This window comes from Leguminivora glycinivorella, chromosome Z, assembly GCF_023078275.1.
Source record: "Leguminivora glycinivorella isolate SPB_JAAS2020 chromosome Z, LegGlyc_1.1, whole genome shotgun sequence".
Lineage (NCBI taxonomy): Eukaryota > Metazoa > Arthropoda > Insecta > Lepidoptera > Tortricidae > Leguminivora > Leguminivora glycinivorella.
Window position 1 is genome coordinate 40549342 of NC_062998.1, and position 20536 is coordinate 40569877.

General features: G+C 38.6%; 1 protein-coding gene across 4 annotated transcripts in view; it reads left to right on the forward strand.

Annotated features, from left to right (window-relative positions):
• Positions 1–202: 202 nt before the first annotated feature.
• Positions 203–20536, forward strand: part of LOC125241731 — a 38536-nt gene continuing 18202 nt past the window's right edge. For 2 of the 4 annotated variants that reach the window (XM_048150340.1, XM_048150339.1), the window contains exons 1-18: positions 204–480; positions 562–743; positions 1120–1198; positions 1496–1726; positions 2172–2314; positions 2732–2852; positions 5057–5162; positions 5570–5686; positions 6332–6435; positions 6838–6954; positions 7504–7629; positions 8219–8320; positions 8930–9091; positions 12371–12466; positions 13838–13944; positions 14360–14507; positions 17702–17803; positions 18046–18177. In XM_048150340.1, the coding sequence (XP_048006297.1) occupies positions 319–480; positions 562–743; positions 1120–1198; positions 1496–1726; positions 2172–2314; positions 2732–2852; positions 5057–5162; positions 5570–5686; positions 6332–6435; positions 6838–6954; positions 7504–7629; positions 8219–8320; positions 8930–9091; positions 12371–12466; positions 13838–13944; positions 14360–14507; positions 17702–17803; positions 18046–18177 (2337 nt within the window). In that variant the 5' untranslated portion in view covers positions 204–318. Of the gene's footprint in view, positions 481–561; positions 744–764; positions 897–1119; positions 1199–1495; positions 1727–2171; positions 2315–2731; positions 2853–5056; positions 5163–5569; positions 5687–6331; positions 6436–6837; positions 6955–7503; positions 7630–8218; positions 8321–8929; positions 9092–12370; positions 12467–13837; positions 13945–14359; positions 14508–17701; positions 17804–18045; positions 18178–20536 lie in introns of those variants that run through there. The other 2 variants (XM_048150341.1, XM_048150342.1) reach the window with 2 other exon arrangements.

Below are 20536 nucleotides of genomic sequence, written 5' to 3' on the forward strand. Positions count from 1 at the left end.
TCATACTAGCCCATAGACCGAGCGACGGAGACAAAACAGTTTTGTCTCCCGTCTGTGGGGGCCCTAAGAGAACTTAAAACTGTCTTTGGATAGAGTTTACACCACAGACAATCTAGCTTGCTTTGTTTAGGTCCATCTCTATTGTCTATTCAGAATTCAAAATTTAGGACAGTTGAATTTTACTGCACTCTACATATACTTGGGAACAGTTTATTTATTTATTACAGTTATCACTTATTATCTTTTTACGTTTTGTTCAGTGGTTGATAAATCTTTATATTAAATTTGTGTGTTATTTTCGTTTTACGCATTGTGTCCATGAGTAACATGGAAGTGGATGGTGCGGATAGTAGTAATAGTTGTAGCAACATACCAGAGGGAGGAAAATACGCGAATTCAAAAGCATTTGTGGATGCTGCACGCCAATATGAAACCACACATAGCGAGGCATCTGTTAGTTTAATGAACAGATATTTAAACGTAAGTTTTATGCATATTTACGCCCAAGCTAAGTTTGTTGTTAGTTATGTTTTATCTATATTTTGTTTTATACCATTGTAGCTGTTAGCGTCAACGTGTGATTTATCAATATTCGCTCCCGGGCGGTCGGAGGTGTGCGCGTTGTTCAGCTCGCTGTGGCGGGTGATGAGGGAGCCGGGCGGGCCGCAGTGGGCCGGCGTCGCTGTGCTGGCCCGCGCGTGCATGGAGCCGAGCGCGCGGCATGCGCTCACGCACACCTACAAGTAAATGTTACGTTAAACACTACCAACTCAAATCAATACTAAATAAATAGTCCCACACCATCATAAGCCTTGTGCAGTGAGCTTGAGTTACAGAAAATTCTGAAATAGCCCATTTATTAAGTATATGCTCAGCTTGTCATTGGACTCTCTGAGGTTTGCAAAACAACTAAAATATTTTTGTTGTGACATTGTCTCATTAAAATAAACTAAAACGAAGAATCACTGCTGTGTATGACAGAAAATGTTTATAACTCGAGAATATGTTATTAATTATTATTTATGATGTCTACAAGTAAATGCTTTTATCAGTAGATGTGATGCTAAAATTGCTTAACTCATTTAGATCATATTTCAATAATTATTTTACGTCTTTCAGATTCATGCCAATATTGACACAATTATTATCAAATTCAATTTCAAATGACAAAAAAATCAAGTTGCTTACGGTAATGCAGGTATGTCCCTCTTTATTATGTATACTTCATTATTTATTTCATATGGTTTTTAATTAATCATGTTTAACTATTCTTGAAAATTGGTAAAAATTTGTAGCTGAAAGGTAAAGAATTTATAATATTTTAATATTTACTCTGACTTAATCTTCAAAAGTGTTTTCAATGAAAATATGCTTACTAATGATACAAAAAAATGGATAGATAAAATTAATTTTGAATCAGACAAACTTACTAAATGGTGTTAGCAAATTTTCAAGAACCAGCTCTATGTTTTCTAACAATACAATTTAATTTCAGGATGTTTCCTATGGTATTGTAATAAGCTGGCAAGAATCATACCTCCCCGTGTTAATGAAGCAGTTGACAGACTGGATCTCGTCTCCATGCAACGACACCCAGGACCAACTGATCAGACATAGGTGCCTCTCTGTGATGGCTAACATCTGTTCTGGAAACTTACCCGCTGTGTACGCCTTAATGAGGACCATAGACGCTCAGAAATTTGTTGCTCATCTTATGAGTTTAAAGGTATTTATTAACCGCCTTCAAAAAAAGGAGGAGGTTCACAATTCGACAGATTTTTTTTTTTAAATTAAGTACAGTTTTGATGTGTCTTTTTAGATTATGTTTGTCTTATTTCTCTTCCATGTTGTAAAAAATAAACACTAGCTAATTTAACAACTAATAAAGTTATAAAAGAAAGATGATGAATAACATTTTCTACTTCATAATGTTATTATTTTTACATGTCAGATACTTGGCATTAATATTTAAGCTATTCTTAAGGTTCTCTCTCTCTCTCATACTTATTCATTCACTTATTATGTATGATAACGAAAAAAGTTCTCTTTTCGAATTTAGCAAAAAGCGATATACCAGTTAGCTCCTGTTAATGAGCCTAATGTCCTGTCGAATTTAACAGATACTTAATAAAACTGTGTAGGAGCAACTGCCTCACTAAGATTTTTATTAGCAGGACAGCTGGTACGGCGGCGCTGGCGTGTGCCGCCTCCTGCTGTGTCTGTCGGCGGCGACGCGCGGCGCGGGCGCCGTGCGCCAGTCCGACGTAAACAGCTACCTATCGTGCTGTGTGCTCACTTTCAGCAAGGCCGTCGCGTGAGTACAGAGTGATACCACTTATTATACCGTGCCCTACGGGGCGACTAGTATGGGAGGATTGATGTGTTTCTGCTGCTGTGTCTGTCACAAAAAAGGGACTTCAATAGATAGATAGTCGCGGGCGGGCGGGTTTTCATTTCCTTCTTACGAGGTGTTGTGTACAAAACCTCGTAGCTCACGCTGCTACTAAAAGATGAGACGCTTCTTCTATTGATTGATAGAACACGATAGGAACTAGCTTAGTAGCAATTTTCAGAGTGCCTACTTGTAATATGAAATTGAAACATGGATGTTTGACCTGACTAGTAAAAGCCGATTGCTTAATATACATATACATATGTATATATATTACAGATGAACAGGATACAACAAAATACAATGTTTATTATATTTTATTATTCAAACTTGTTACAGAGCTAAGGACTCAAGCCAACTGCTGCAAGCATACACCCTAATGAATGAGTTGTGCCAAGACATCAACCTGAGGAACTTGGTTGTCAGTGCGCCCGACTTCTGCATAGAGGACACTTTGAAGGTGATTGTGATATTATTATAAATATTTGATTAAATCTAAATATTCTTTTTTATGCGCGCTGGTGGCCTAGTGGTAAGAGCGTGCGACTTTCGATTCAGAGGTCTCGGGTTCGAACCCCGGCTCGTATCAATGAGTTTTTTCGGAACTTATGTGCGACATGTCATTTGATATTTGCCAGTCGCTTTACGGTGAAGAAAAACATCGTGAGGAAACCGGACTAATTCCAATAAGGCCTAGTTACCCTTAGGGTTGGAAGGTCAGATGGCAGTCGCTTTCGTAAAATTAGTGCCTACGCCAAATCTCGGAATTAGTTGTTAGAGCGGACCCCAGGCTCCCATGAGCTAGGCTTGTGCCGTTTCGTTCGTTGATCGGAGCGCTCCGATCTCGTTCAATCGCTCCCACGAACTAGTTCGCTCTTTTAGGTCTTTTGCTCATTTAGTTCAGCCAGACCAGCGACCACTGCGGTCGGAAAGATCAGAATGAATGGGACCGAATAGTGTCAAAATGACACGAATAGTAAACAGATAGTAACATTTCGGGCCAAAAGGTTGTAAGTAACCGAAGTTCAATATGAAAACTTGACTTTTTTTGTTGCTCTGCTAAGTAGCTCTCGCTCTCGGTCGGCGCAGTCACACATTCGTTCTCGGTCCAAACCGCTCGCGCTCGCCGATCCTATACTGAACTAAATGAGCAAAGACCGATTCTCAGAGCACGGAAAGATTCAGTTCATTTCGGTCATTGATGGGATTTTATTCCTAACAGTTCACAGTTCGTGAACGACACAAGCCTACCATGAGCCGTGGCAAATGCCGGGATAACGCAAGGAGGATGATGATTCTTTTTTAAGAAAAATATCCTTAAGAAAAGACTCACTTTACGAGGGTTGTTCCGAAAGTTGTTAGCTGCTCAGGCTCTACTCATGCAATTTGAATAAATGTTATACTATTCTGTGGGATATTTCAATTCAGATCATATCCAAAAACAATTATGAGGCTAAATGTAAATAATTAATTTACTATGTTCTTTTTTTATCAAAAGTTAATTTGTAAGGAATTTCTGACTTCTCAGACAAAAATCGATTTTTATTCTATAATTTATCGAATTTGGTATCCAAATAGTTGTATAACATGCTTGGATCCCCCGGGGTTGATCTATTGTGTCTTTCTACTATTTTCCCATACATGAATTACTGCACATAGAGTTTGTTTGATGTACTTATTTGTAAACATCTGATATTCATGGTTTTAGGACATGGGTCACTTGTCACCCTCAACTAAGTCACTCTTTTATTTACGTAATCAAGCGCAATGATACGTTAATAAACAGTAAAGATTCTCAATTAGTACCACCTATAAATACAATAACTCTTACAATGAAAAATAATGTTAAATCACAGTACGAAGAATTTATCATGAATGTTCGCGTTGGTCGACGTCGGCGTCGACGCGTTCTAGTTAAATATATATATATATATATATATATATATATATATATATATATATATATATATATATATATATATATATATATATATATATATATATATATATATATATATATATATATATATATAATAAACTAATCTTTTTCTAAACCCAAATTTACATCATCTTAGTCAATGAAAAATCCCTCAAAATACAAATCGCATAAATACAACCGGAGCAGCTAAAAACTTTCGGAACAGCCCTTGTATGAGGGTTTTAGAATACTGACCTGCCTGTTGCTGTCCCTATTACACGTCACGCCCGTACAGAGACGTTGCAAGCCAGTATCATGGGTGGGACACCATTGACTTAGGCACACCTGGTTCAGGCTGGTCAGTGTAGAAATATTGTTGTGGAATGTGTCTTTTCTTTTATTGATTATATTTTTGGGTGATGATGCTTAGGGAATTACAGGTATTGTATCAAAGGCGCCTGCCACAATGCATTCAAGTTGTAATAGGACAGGAGTGTTGTGTCAGTCAAACTTATGGCGTTCGAATCTGATTCAATGTGTTGTGGCGCCAAAGTCTAGTTTATTCAGTTAGTGCAAGTTTTGTTTTTGCTGCTGCTGCAACTGAGGAGTGTCTTTTCAAAAGGACTTATTTCTATAAGACAACAAGGGTTATTTCTCTAGGAATACATAGATAAAAATAACCTCAGTTGACTTATAGAAATAAGTCCTTTTGAAAAGACACTCCTCAACTGTTTAAATTGTTTCAGAACTTGGTGGAGTTTTGCAACACACCTAATGAAGCATTAGAGCCTGAACAAGTCACAGCTGTTGTCCAAAATGCTTTAAAGTTCCTAGCTGTCTTAGTTAATTTAGGTAAAGTACCATACACATGCTATTACTGATTTTAAATCCTTTTATGTGTGTGTACAGAGTTGCATACATAAACATTGTATATGGGTGAATCAACTTTTTCTTGCCTGTTATTGCCATAGTTACGGTCCCTTGAGTCACGCTGGTTTTATGCAATATTATGCTACTTAAACTATGCAAACATGCATTTTTCTGATGTTAACAAGCTCTTTCCTTAATTTGCCATCTACAAACATGGACTTGCATAATTTCAGTAGTATAATTTTGCATAAAACCAGCGTGACTCAGGGGACCGTAACCCCACAATACAAGCCTTCTTCAACTTACTAATGGGACTATACTTATATTTAATTATTTTATTACTCTATCTATGGACCTTCAACATTGTTAAACTATGTGGTTACTTTCAGATATGTATCCATTCCGCAAAAGCCACTGCCAAATGCTCTGTCTGTGCCTGGTAGCACACCGGCTGTGTCTGCCAGAGAGCTTGGAATTATTCTCATCCATTATATGTCAATACAAAGGTATGGTAACATTAATGTGATATAAGTATGTATACAAATTTCTGTCTGTTTATCTGAGTATCAGCTTTGTACTACTTGTGTTCTAATAATACACTGTGGGCCTGAATTACCTGAAAGATTTTAACAGTATATTCCTGGCCACGTTTAGAGACTATAATGTCATATTTCTGGATATCGCCTAGTTTCAAAGTTCTTACCAATTGAAAAAAAAAGTACGAAAGGCCTTTTTAACGGCGTTGATGCCATTTTCTTGAATAGTCTCACTATCCTCATTGATAGATGTCAAGAAGTGGGCAGTAAAACCTTTGAAAAATGAGGTTTTTAGAAAAAAATAGTTGAAACTCTTTTTAAGTGCCAGTTTTATGAATAGCATTTACTTTTTATGTGAATATACATTCAAAAATAGTAAAAAAAATTTTTGTCCAAAAATTTAATTATTATTATTATAATCAACAGTCTTAACATTTCTTTGTGTGCCTATGAGAAGTTTAATAGGCGGGTACCACACATGACACAACAGAGTCGATCGACCGAAGAATGTCTACGTTGGTTGATTTGCTGCACGTAGGCATTGCCTCGCGGCCCCACTCTTTCTGAATTGACCAGCATGGTGGATGAACTGTACTAGATAATCTTATTTTTCAGATGAAGGTCAGCTACCTGAAGAGTTAATATTGATGATCAGCGAGGGTCTGCCAGGGCTCCTAGTGCCGCCAGCGCTAGAACCAGGGAAAGCTGGATTGCAATGGGTAAATTGAGTTATATTTTATTCATCTTTCCTTGTAAATTATCACGTTATGACAGAATGAATCGAAGTATTTCGTCCGAGGCACTGTGGATATGCATTTGCCTCAGTCGAGGCACGTTTATACAGACATATACAGACCAGACAAGTGGCTTCGCACGACTATTTAAGGAGTGGTAATAAATTTTTATGGAAAATTTGGCTGTAGTAACATATTTTAATTTGTGCACTTTTTGTTCATTCTAACTGGACTATAAAAACTATTATTAAGTCGAATTAAGTCGATTCGATAAATCAGTCGTTGCTTACATCACAAAGCTGTATCCGTTACCTACGAGACAGCCTATACATAGATGCCTATATTGGGGTCATTGTTCCTGATACATCATACATATTTTTATTTTAGTTGCAAGTGGTTGGAGCCCTGTGCGAGACAGGCTCCACGCAAGAAAGGGTGCTGAGGGCTGTTTCGCCAGATGCGTACGAAGAGATTCTCCACAGCGTCCTGCACTATTCATCACAAGTAAGTCAACGTGGTAAAAATAACAGAGGATGCGTTTTTTTTAACAAATCAAACTAATTAAGGTATGCTCAAAACATGAAATTTGAAAATCTCTGAGAGACGTATCGAGACAGATCACACAATATATCGTAACTGCCAAATCTCTTTAAAATATCGGAACAATAGAGGTGTCTATTGTCATGGGCGTCATGGCGTTAGAGTTAACGATTTGACAGTGGCGAGAGCTTTGACAGCTCCCATATATCTGACGTCGATTGTATGTCTTAGGGCCGGTTGCATCAAACCATCTGTAATCGTTAAAGCGTTCGTAAAATTTTATTGTATGGGAAGTTCCATAGACGTCTGCTGCGTGACGATGAAGGGTCTGTCAAATGTGGTTGATGCAACTGGCCATTTGACAGACACATCATCGTCACGCAGCAGATGTCTATCGAACTTCCCATACAATAAAATTTAACGGTGACAGACGGTTTGATGCAACTGGCCCTAAAGGAGTTACACATTTTTTAATGAAATGTATGTTTTATTTACTTGAATATTTAAATACAGAATGGTTCGGTGGGTCAGGAGCAGGCCCAGCAGGCGGCCGTACTTGGCTGCAGGACGGCGCTGACGCTGGCGCCGCTGCTGCAGGCCTGGGCCGCCACGCTCAAGCGGCTGCTGCTCAACAACCAGGTACTTAGCTAATATGTATATTACTTTATACATATAAAAATCCGTATTTTGTCCCTCCCCGGCTCACACGCCAACTTATTTCTACCATCCGGCGTATTATGCTTCCATTTTTAACCCCCGACTATCTGCCCCCGACGCAAAAACGACGGGGTGTTATAAGTTTGAAGTCTGTGGCATCGTAGCTCCCGAACGGATTCAGAACCAATTTAGATTTAGTTTTTTTTTTTTAAGCTGAATGAATCGGGAGTGTTCTTAGCCATATTTCATGTCATGAAAATCGGGCCACTATGTCGCGGTCGGGAGTTTTTTCAAAATTTTAATTTTGTGGTTAGGTTATTATTATCACTTATCCACGTAGATAAGACATCTGTCACTCTCACATGCCAAAGCGCGACGGATACTTTATCCACGTAGGTTAGTGATAAAATTGGAAACATAATACGCCGGCTGACTCTAGATGTCATAACAGTGGTGTGACAGTGGAGCGACTTTTGAATAACGTAATTCAACAATATACAATACAATGGTCAGTGACCAAAGAAACATTGTCGTACAAACTGAATGGTTGTCTAATGATACTTCACGGCAGGTCCGGAAAATGTTATCGGCTGGTCTTCGCAACGGAACGCGCCGACTTGAGATCCTGAAGATGATTAGACACCATCTCTTCCCTTGCGACCTAATGGATGAGGTAATTTATGTTTTGATTATTACAAATACACATTAACTATTGTTTGTATGCAAGTGATTATAAAACTTAGGGATATTATTTGAGTACAGTCAGCATTAAATTTTGAAAGATTGACGCCTAATGAATTCTAATGTACCTTTCTAAAATAATTGCTATATATTTGACTTTCTTCTGTAATTATATGTTGTACAGCCGTATTTAAATGACTGGAACTACAGAAGTTTTTAGTGTTTTTTGTATGGAATCTGATCAAATCGTATTTTTACATAAAGAGCCAACTTTCGAGTTGTTATTTCATTGTTGATTTACTCGAAAACGTAATAAGCTCATTACCACCTTTGTAAATGCAATTTATTCTTTATATAGTATCAGTTTAACGTGGTTGGTTGTTCAAAAAATTAAAGCGCTATCATAGCTTGCCCTGGCACTCCTTAGGATAGCATCGAAATCTCGATTTAAAGAAAATCTCCTAAATTTTAGCCCTTTAAGCCAAATTCAGAGAAGCTATGGTGTCGCATCTACTAATATACTTATGGTGCGGTCAAGCAAGTGCGACCAAGGTATTAACTGTTTATACCCCAGTCAATACAAATTTCGTTTTCATTTTAGGTGTTCGAGGAATCCCCGAAGCAGGCGGCGGACGGGTGCACGTCGCCGCGCGCCGCGGAGGCCGACGAGGCGTGGCAGGCGGCGCCGCGCCTCGCGCCCGGCCAGGAGCACGCCGTCGACGCGCTCGTGCGCCAGCTCGGGGAAGCCCTTCACAAAAACATGGTATGACCACACCTCGGACAATACACTACTTTCCTACTATTCTAATCAACTCCTTTTTAAGAACTGTCCAAAGGATTTGCTTATATAAAATTACTATGAAATACTGAGGAGTGACGAGTGACGTCACGGTCAATTCATTTTCTTTATATCTTTCTCTTTGACATATTAAATAGAAATTATGTTTAAACATAACTACTGTCCATATCTTTCTTCTAGTTATGTGGTGCTTTATTTCGTGCACTGCATAAAATATTTTATTTTAAGTATAGGAAACTAGCCTATCAAATTTGTGAACAATGTAAACAAACCTTGTAGTCAAAATGTCTTTAATTTCCATTCTAACTCATCAGATACTGGCTAAATCCATGTGTTATTTAATCAATTCATCTCACATTATGATCCTCAACCTTTAAAATAATAAAATTGTGCTAGAATATTGATATTTTATAAAATGGTATGTTTACATTGTTGACAATTTCTGTTGACAGCGATTTTACGAAAGAGGCGCGTTCCTACTTCCTACGCACACAGTCTAAGCTTGTGTTGGTGAACTTGTACCTGCTTGTATGAAGGTCGACTGGTCACGTTTTTGACACTGTAGGGTAACCGAGAGCGGACGGGCGGCACTTTCAGCGAGGAGCGGGAGTGGCGATGCTATTACGATAGTACCCTTTATTATACCGTGGTATGGTAGGACGCATACGTCTAGCATGAGACAAGTATTTGAATGGGGTTCCTTCCCGAATAAAGGTTGAGGGAGGCGATGGCTGAGATACGCGTCATACTCGTGAACGGGTGCCGTCTGTGAAGACCGGTCTGTTTAAGCTTACTGGGGCTGTTATAACTTAGTAACTTTAATTCTAATTTTTATTAAATTAGGACACTTTGTTCGGTTGTCGTTTGTTTCCTTTCTTTTAGTGAATATTTTAAATATATGATTTTGACTCATGGAGACCATATACATCTCTAAGGAGAATTAGATTAAGTAGATATACATTTTATTTTTAGTTGTGACATTTAGAGTCATTTGCACCTCTAAAGTAATTTTAGACTCTTTTTTTGTATTTGTACTTTTTATATTAAAATTTAGTGTAGTTCTTGGTTGTAATTCGACATTTAGAGACCTTCTACATCTCTAATTAATTGTATAGAGTTAACTTTAGTTAGAACTTAGAATTAGTATATAATAGTATCAATTGTAATTTCAACTCAATTTTAAATTTTTTTTTTTTTAAATACCTATGTACATGTGACGTGTAAAAGTGCCCCTGTGGCCTATTTGCTGAATAAATTATTTTGATTTTTTTTTTTGATATTCACCGTATAAAGAGCGGACACGCCGCCGGCGGCCGTGTCGCAGTTGTTAACTCTTGGACATACTCCGCCGACAGTTCACCCTCCGCAGGTAGTTCTCATGTACAAAAACAGGGAAATAATGCGCGTGTATTGCGCAATAGGAGCGTCCATCCACATGTGTGTGAGTTCAAGAACTTGCGACAGGCGTATCAATACAAATCGCTCGGGATGTCCGTTCTCCTTCCTTGGGTATTCACATTCATCTTCACACCCAATAACGGTTTGGTCTGATCTGGAGCTGTGTAAGAGGAATTTCCTTCTGCGAACGCTCCGGCTGTGGAATGAGCTCCCTGCCGAGATTTTCCCGAGGGTATACAGTATGGAGTTTGAAAAAAAGTGTTCAGATTTCTAAAGGGTCGGTATTTCTTGTTTGTAAAATGTGAAAATATTACTGACACATTATTTGATTTTAATGTCAGTGCGGGCAAGATCAGCATAAGGTCAGTGCGGGCAAGACCGGCATACTTTATTTGAAATAAAGTTTGAGTGGATAAAACTAGACTATTAAAGTAGTCTGGAGTGATCCGCATGGTCCTATGGGCTAACAAACATTATATTTTACAAAGCTGTTATAATACTTTGGCGAATTAAAGTAAACTTATGTGATAAAAATCACTTTATTTAAGGCTCGGCGGGTTGACCGTCCCCCCGCGCTGAGTAAGGCAAGACCGTCTAGTGCTCGTTATCGCGTAATTTCATATGGGAATAAATATGAAAATCATGATCATTGTTAACAGTGAATAATATCATAGATATGAAAACAAATAAATTTTCAACATATCAGCATTTCATCTCGCCTCGAGTAGAGCCTGAGCAGCTAACAACTTTAGGAACAAACCTCGTACCTTCGGAGGTGTAAGAAGCGGTAGGTAGATATACACCCTGTTTTTATTGAATTCCGTTAACTTTAAGGGAAGGTTCTTTAGGTCAAATACAATTAATTTCTCTAAGAAACAAGAGTCTTAACTTTTACGGTTATCGAGTTATTTATTTATTTAAACTTTATTACACAATATAACAAATAAAGTACAAATGGCGGACTTAATGCCTAAAGACATTCTCTACCAGTCAACCAACAGGCTAAACAGAAAGAGTAGTGGGTGCAGGCTTTAAGAAGCCAGTTCAGTCGACGGCGATATGCAGATATGTGGTCATATTTACGAAGTCCGAAAATAAAACGTATCCCGTTATTAAGAAGCCGATCTAGTCTGTTTAGAGACACTTCTGTGATATTTGTGTAACACACATCAGCATAATCTACAATAGGTAATACGAGAGCTTGAACAAGTAAAACCTTAGTGCAGATAGGAACGAAATTTTTAAACCGGTATAAAGCTCTAAGTGTATGGGTGACCCGATGACATATGTCAGAAACCTGCGGCTCCCACGTCAGGCCGCTGTCAAAAATCAACCCAAGGTTCCTCACTTGCGATGCCAGTGGTACAGGTATATTTTCATACACAATAGGAGACAAGTGAGTAAGGTCAGCCGTAGATAGTAAACAGGGGCTTCCTAATATAATGTTCTGGCATTTGGACGGATTAACCGAAATACCAAAACTCCGAGACCAAACACAGATGCGAGTTATTAAAAAAATTAAGATAATTACTGAACACGTGTGTGACAGCCTTTACCAATTCCTAATATTATTTGTTTTGACATGTGCCGTCAATCACTCGACACTAACTTGAATGTAATTCTTAAGGGTCTCTCACACTAATAAATTCATTTATTATGTATGAAAACGATGAAATTTTTGTTTTGCGAATTAAACTAAAAGTGATATACAGTATGGTTCCTGATAATGAACCTAACGACGTGTCGAATTTAACGGAATACAAAAAAAACACGGTGTATAAATACAAAAGTTATGTTCAGTAGACGGTCTTCTCACCACTGACCGTAAATGTTATTTCTTTACAGATCTCAGATATAGCAACATCTAGTGTAATGGAGTTATATGGATACAAGATGGCATGTTTGGAACAAAGACTACATTCACAAACGGTTGCACTTCAGGTAAACATAAACTTTATCACATATATAAAGTAAGTGATGAAAGTCCAATATGTCTCTGTCTGACCTGTTACTCGTTGTAATAGGTGTTTCTGTTTTTGCAAATTTATATATTTGCTATACCTTGTACTTTTGGCACTTGAAAAAAGTGTAAACAAACCTGAGCTGTCAAATTTGAGGGTTGTTTATTAGGTAACGTTTGGTTCCTGATATTTTTTCTCTATTTAAAAATAATTGAACTCACTACTATTTTCTATTTCATTCCACTAATATGTAATTTCGTTTAATTTGACGAAACGTATACACCTTCACGAATACAAACATATCGTCATTACATTTAATGAATATTATTATTTTCTTCAGGGAATCTTCAACCAAAAAGTACCTAATATTGCAGAGGTTTAAAACTCATGGTTGCATTTTAATCTGGGTGTAACTCCGGTTTCACATTATCCGATCCGATATCGGATGTCGGAAGGATTTCGATGGAAAAATCCAAGATGGCGCCTGTAATGTATGGGATATCGGTCCTACATCCGATATCGGATCGGATAATGTGAAAACGCACTAACTCTACTAAAATATAAAGGTTCACCTTACGCGATTTTTAATTTTATCTGTCTGACATTTGCCATTGCTTGTTATCAATCATCATCATCATCATCATCTGTTCCGAGTTCGATATTTGTGTTGATGATTGTTATATTTATGTTTTTTAGGGTTCCGTACCAAAAAGGTACAAAAGGAACTCTTATGGCGACGCTCTGTCCGTCTGTATGTCTGTCACATTTCTAAGTATCTTGAGAACTACTTACGCTATCGATTTGAAATTTGGAACAGTTATGAACATTTTAAACCTCTACAAGCTGAAACTATTAATTATATTAATTATAAAAAATGGCCAAAATGGAAGGGGGGCAAACTGTAAATGTCAAGTTACTAGGTCAAGTGGGGTATCGTTAGAAAGAGCTCAAATTGTACATACCAAAACTATTTTTTATAATTTTATTGTAGTGGAAAATAAAAAGAATTATGAAGGAAAATGTAAAAAATAAAATACCATTCCCCCTTTTCTCCCGAATTTTACCAACGAATAATTATGACTTACGAAATATTGGTTTTAAGCTAAATTTTACAGGAAAAGGTTTCTGGCCTTAAAAGGTTCACTATCCCTTGATCTGTCAAATTTGACGGCTCCGGTTTGTTTACACTTTTTTCAAGTGCCAAAAGTACAAGGTATAGTACTTACCTCGCTACTCTTAGGTCCGGTTGCACCAAACTGTCTGTCACCATTAACATTCCTAGATATATTAGAAATTGACTACCGGTATGATTTTTGGGAGAAGGAAATTTACCGAGTAAACTTTATTACAGGGAGCAAGTGAACACATGGCTTCTCTGCAACATTCCCTCGCAATGCTTCAAGCAACCAATTCGTCTCAGCAAGATGTTTTGTACACGACACAGATGCAGAACGAAAAGTCAGTTATAAACATGATCTCATTGAAAAATTCTAATACACTAAAGACAACTAAGTGAATTATTGAACGAAATAGAACCGTTTAATGACGAATTTTTGTTATTTTATTCTATCGAGTAGATTTCATTAAATCGTCTATCGAGTACGGCTACGTTCGTTGAAATATAATAAATAATAACATATTATTTACTTGCTTTACTAAAACTCATAGTTTGTCTTAAAAAAACTGAGCAAGTAACATCAATTTTGCGCAATTGGGTGTTGTCAGCCCCTTAAGGACGACTTGACTCAGTGCCTGGGACATGGGACACACACATCGGATCGGATGGAACTTACAAATAGAATTTTAAACTTTGAATCCTCCAATTATTGTAACACATGTAATACCCATGTATTGATGATAACGTTTTTTCTAGATTAAAAAAGACAATCGACAATCTACACAAACAATTAGAGGATGCCGAGAGCGCCGTGCGCGGGTACCGATCGAAGGTCGCCTCGGAAAAGGCACGGCAAGAAAAGCAAAAGGAGATACTCCAGAACGAATTCAAAACACAACTTACCGTAATGTTGTACAGTTATCTGAGGTCCATGAATGGCATTTACAAAATTTCAAAATGGCCGACTTTGAAATTTTTTTTATATTTTCGGTCCGAACGCGTTCAAATTTGGGACTTGGTAAGAACGGGGGCCAAAAATAGAAATAAGAAAAAAAATTTTGGAAAAGTCAAAAACGGCGGCGAGAGGGGACAAAGTAGATTTCCCTACCAGCCTGAGGGAGCGTTCTACAGCCCGACGGTCATTGCTCCGGTCCAAGTTCCGAGCTGCGTACAGACAGTGCTCCCAAGCAAGAAAATATAAGTAAAGGTGTCTAAAAAGCGACGCGGCGGGCCGGGGCCGCAGGCCGGAGGCCCAACTTCCCTACAAATCTTACAATCCCCACAGTAACTACGCGGAGGGCCGAGGCCCGGAGCGTGTCTGACAGGCTCCCAAGTACGCGAAGGCCGCAGGCCGAGCTGCGGGCAGAGTGCTCCTTAAGCCGCGAAGGCCGCAGGCCGAGTTGCGTGCAGACTGTGCTCCCAAGAAAACAATAACAAAAAGTATCTAAATAAGCGAAGCGGCGGGCCAGCCCGACGCGGAGCTTCGAAACCCAGCGAAGGCCGAAGGCCGATTGCCGCGTAGCGGCCGAAGTTCCGAGCTGTCGTGACAGACAGTGCTCTGCCGGCGGACGCGGGTTGGAGGTTTAAGTACACGACCGCAAGTGTCTAAAATGGCCGACGCGAGCGGGCAACGGACAGCTTTTACTATTGGGTCGTGAGGCTCCAACTTACCTACAAATCTTACAATCCCCACAGTAACTACGCGGAGGGCCGAAGGCCGGGCGTGTCTGACAGGCTCCCAAGTACGCGAAGGCCGCAGGCCGAGCTGCGGGCAGAGTGCTCCCAAGCGCGCGAAGGCCGCAGGCCGAGTTGCGTGCAGACTGTGCTCCCAAGAAAACAATAACAAAAAGTATCTAAATAAAGCGAAGCGGCGGCCAAAGGCCCGACGCACGAGCTTCGAAACTCCAGCGAAGGCCGAAGGCCGAGCTCCGCGTAGGGCCGAAGGCCCAGGAGCGTCCCTGACCGGCTCGCCGGCGGACCGGGAAGTTGGAGTTTAAACACGACCCAATAGTAAAAATGGCCCGTCGTGAGCTTCTCAAGAAACACTTTTACTATTGGGTCGTGTTTAAGCTCCAACTTACCTACAATTCTCACAGTAACTACGCGGAGGGCCGAAGGCCCGGAGCGTGCCTGAGAGGCTTCCAGAAAGCACGCGAAGGCCGCAGGCCGAGCTGCGGGCAGAGTGCTCCCAAGCACGCGAAGGCCGCAGGCCGAGCTGCGTACAGACTGTGCTCCCAAGCAGAACGATAATCAAAGTGTCTAAAAAGCGACGCGGCGGGCCGAAGGCCCGACGCGGAGCTTCGAAACGAAACCCAGCGAAGGCCGAAGGCCGAGCTCCGCGTAGGGCCGAAGGCCCGGAGCGTCCCTGATCGGCTCTCTGGCGGACCGGGAAGTTGGAGCTTAAACACGACCCAATAGTAAAAGTGTCTTAGAGAAGCGAAACGACGGGCTGGAGGCCGCAGGCCGCAGGCCCGTCGTGAGCTTCTCAAGACACTTTAACTATTGGATCGTGTTTAAGCTCCAACTTCCCTACAACCCCTACAGTAACTACGCGGAGGGCCGAAGGCCGGAGCGTGTCTGACAGGCTCCCAAGCACGCGAAGGCCGCAGGCCGAGCTGCGGGCAGAGAGTGCTTCCAAGCACACAAAGGCTAAAGCAAAAAAGCAAACAAGTAAAGCAAAAAAACAAACAAGCTAAGCAAAGAAACAAAAAAGCAAAGCAAAAAAAAAAAAAAAAGCAACAAGAAAGACCGCGGGGCCCTCGGGCCCCGCGCACCTTTAAAAAACTAGTCCTATAATTAAATTCGGACACTCGCGTAGACACGTACTTCTAATATTATTTGAATTACCAATATTAAATCTCCTTTTGAAAATAAATTTTAAAGAATAGAGCCACTGGTATTTAATTTAAAACAAATGCCTATAATAAATAAATCCGATTAACCTTTGGGTTGTCTGCTGTCGAATTTAATTATTTTCATAGAAAATATTTTAATTTGTATCCTTCCAGCTCGAGATTCTTGGAAGCCCTGTAAATTTTTCTTTGTGACAACAAGATATGACATGTCAGGAAATTTACACATACATACATTACATACATTTATTGTAATAAACGTAGTACAAGTGACCAAGATAAAGATGATACAGTAGGGTATTTTTAAAGTTTATGTAATGAAGAAGTAAAATTGCGGCCTTTTTTAGGTATTTCTATTTATGGAATAAATTGGAAATATCTAATACCTACATACTTATTATATATTGGTAGCGGCTCCATTCGTTCAATATTCGTTCGCGATTCATTTTGACATTAAGGTCATTTGAGCATATTATGACAAAAGGTATTTTGATAAAGAGTTTTTAGTGTGTCGCAGTTCCATTTGCAATTTTGATACTTAGGTCTTTATACACTAAGTTGGTTATGGCATGAACGATTTTTTTCCTAAGCAGATAAGAAGTTAACGTTATTAGCATCAACAATGCATCAACAAGAATGTTATAAATGCAATTTAGACCCAGATTTTTAAAACATTTTTGTTATGAATTGTGCGTCCTTGTATTTAATGTCATTGCAGTAGCTTGTACTTATCAACTTATAATATAAATATAACATAAAAAAAATGAATTAAAAAAGCTGTAATATCTACGACCTACGTATGCGACGACTGAGATTTGAACCCGTGACCTGTGGCTTGTAAGTCTAACGATAATCGCCGGGGCTATACCTGGCCGTGACATATGGGTCGAAATTAGACTTTGCATAGCTTTCGCGTGTTTGTAACAAGCGTTGCTTCAACGATTCTGAAGAATGGAAGAATACATTTTAAGAAATACTGTTGCAGAAGTTACAAAAGTAGTAAAGGATAAAATAAACATTCAAATTTTCTCAAACAAAATTAAGCCTAACTTAACTAGCTCTGTTAGAGCTAATATATGTATTAGTGATGTGATTTATACCGAATCTAAAAGCAGACTAACAAATCAAAAGTAAACAGTGCATTGAAAATATTGAAATATTCTATATACATAAAAATATTCATTTCAGTACCTAAAAATAGGTAAAGGTGCATAATATTCATTTACATTTCTTTTCTTTATTGCAGACTTTAGAAAATGGAATGAAAACCATCGAAAAAGAACATCAGGAAAAATTAAAAACTGTTGAACAGGAAACTAAAGCAGTGCAGAAGTTACTGGACCAAGAGGTATGTTAACCAAAATATATTTAATAAAACGGTAAAAAAAAACTATCACATAAACGAGAAATTCTGAAGCCGTTGGCAACACAGCAACCATCACAGATTTCGCCTGTTATTATTAACTGTTCCATGATGTGAAAAACAACCTACTTTTATTTACAACATTTATAAATTTAACCTCAGAACAAATTAGCACTAGTTTTCCTAGTGGTTAATATCTGCTATAGAGATGACTCTTTGTATTACAGACGAGCAAGTGCAACGAACTGGCGGCTGTGCTCATACGGTTCGAAGAACAAGTACAGGCACAAGTTAAAGAGATAGAAGAAGCCAATGCACTTGAACGAAGTCTTAGAAAAGAAATAGAACTTAAAGAATTGGTAAGTACTTCTTAAGGTGGCTCGCCTAGGTTACCCGAAGCTCAGGCTGCGTTAGATGGCGTTAATCTGCAAATTACCGGTCTTATTTTTTTTGTGGAGTCGTACAGGCATTTATATACTTTCAATTATGCTTCGCGAACATTTAATATTAAAATTGACGTATTACAACATACATTCAACTTCTCATTGTAACGTTAATCCCCTTAATGTAGATAAATTTACTATTTTACACTATTTTTAAGTACCACTCACACATACAAACAGTGTTCTTGTATTCCTTCTAGTCGATAATTTCACGCGGCGACAGCTTGTTTAAATAGCCTTGCGGTAAATACGTGTCATCGCATGATTTGCATGGAAGTACTGGGTTCGAATCCAGGACTTTTTCTCTTTTTTTTTTTTAATACTACGTCGGTGGCAAACAAGCATACGGTCCGCCTGATGGAAAGCCGTCACCGTAACCTATGGACGCCTGCAACTCAAAGAGTGTCGCATGCGCGTTGCCGCCCCATTAGAAACTTGTGCACTCCCCTTTGCTGTGTGTGCACAGCAAAAAGGAGTGTACAAGTTCAAAGGAGGGTTTGGGTTGCCGACGACTCAAAGGACAATAGACGGAACAAATTAGTTCCGTAAGTCCTCCCGTCGTCAGCACCCCGCACCCTCGTTGAGCTCTGGCAGCCTTACTCACCGGCAGGAATACAACACTATGAGACACTATTTTTTGTTTGATTATTATACATAAATGTATATGTACTCGTACAGTAGTTACTGAGCGTTTTCCACAAAAAAGATTAAAAACCTATTCTCTTACATGGTAATAATTTTTGGGTTCGTCGAACTCAGAATTTCTAACATAATTATCCTAATCTGATATTTTAAAAAATTCCAAAAAGTATAGATAAATTTTAGTTTCTAAAGTACGATTCGAATGATTTTTTTTTCTAATTGTTTATTTTCGATGGAGCAAGGGTATTCAAATCGCTTTTGAAATCTTAAATTAGTAAATGAAAATGCAATAGTTAACTGAGTATCGTAGTGCTTTAAAAACTCAAGTGGAATTTCGAGAATATATTATATTTAGCGAGGGTATCAAAAGTTATCAAAATGACAATAAAAAAATCAATATGTTCTCTAAGATAAAATTGATACCTTCGGCTCTCCATTCTTGCTCGGTCAATAAAAAATACGAAATTTATATCCAAAAAAAAATACAAAAAGTTTATAGAATCCCGGGATTCGAACGCAGTTTCACGGCGTGACAGGCGACTGTCCACCAACGACGCCATTACATAACACGCTGTTACCGACGAAATTAGGCTATACGTATATAATTATTTAAATATAAATAATAATGTCAAATCCGTACTAAAATTACAAATAAGAATGGGTGTGTGTCTGTTTGTTTGTCCGTCTTTCACGGCCAAACGAAGCGACGGATTGACATGTTTTTTAAGTGGAGATAGTTGAAGGGATGGAGAGTGCTACATATGCTACTTTTGTCTCTTTCTAACGCAAGCGAAGCCGCGGGCAAAAGCTAGTACAGCACGGGTAGCATGGTCGCGCGATAGACGATAAAATATCAGGCCGTCCCTGTCGCACTATTAGTAAGTGCGATTATAGGGACGGCCAGATGTTTTATCATTTATCGCGTGACCATAATTGCCTGCCTGGACCAGATTATATTGATGATAATTATTATTTGTAACCATTTAGTTAATATTGTCTTCAGTTACCGCGATAGTTACTCATGAAATAAAAACTATGAAAACGGATTAAATCGTGTATAATGAATTTACAATTCATCCCGACGTTTCGAACACTACAGCGTTCGTGGTCTCTGAGCTCAACGGGTGACTAAGGAAAAATTACAATGTGCAAAAGCTACCCACATACCTACATACATATTCATATATATAACTATTTAGTTGTTGAAGAAAAACATTCACAGAACAATAACATAGGTCAACTAGCTCAGTAAATGTAAGGAAGTCAGCACATTACTAATACTATGCCCACACTATGACCTATGTACCTGACCTGACGTGTAATATTTTATTTTATCAACAAAGGCACAATAAAGATTGTATTGTATTTTTGTATGAAAATAAAAAATAGGAAAGAAATATAGTAAGAGTCTTTTTTAATAGAATATTTATTCTATTAAAAAATATAAAAAAAACTTAATAAATCCAAAAAAAAGTTCAAATGATTAAAAAAGACCCCGGAATGGAACTCGAGATCTTCTGTTTCATAGTCAATGCGTTTGACCGAGACGCCATTTCGATTTACACTAGCAGTGTCGAAATACACGATATGTATCTTTATTGACAAAATGCGTCATTATTTCAGAGTCTGCTTG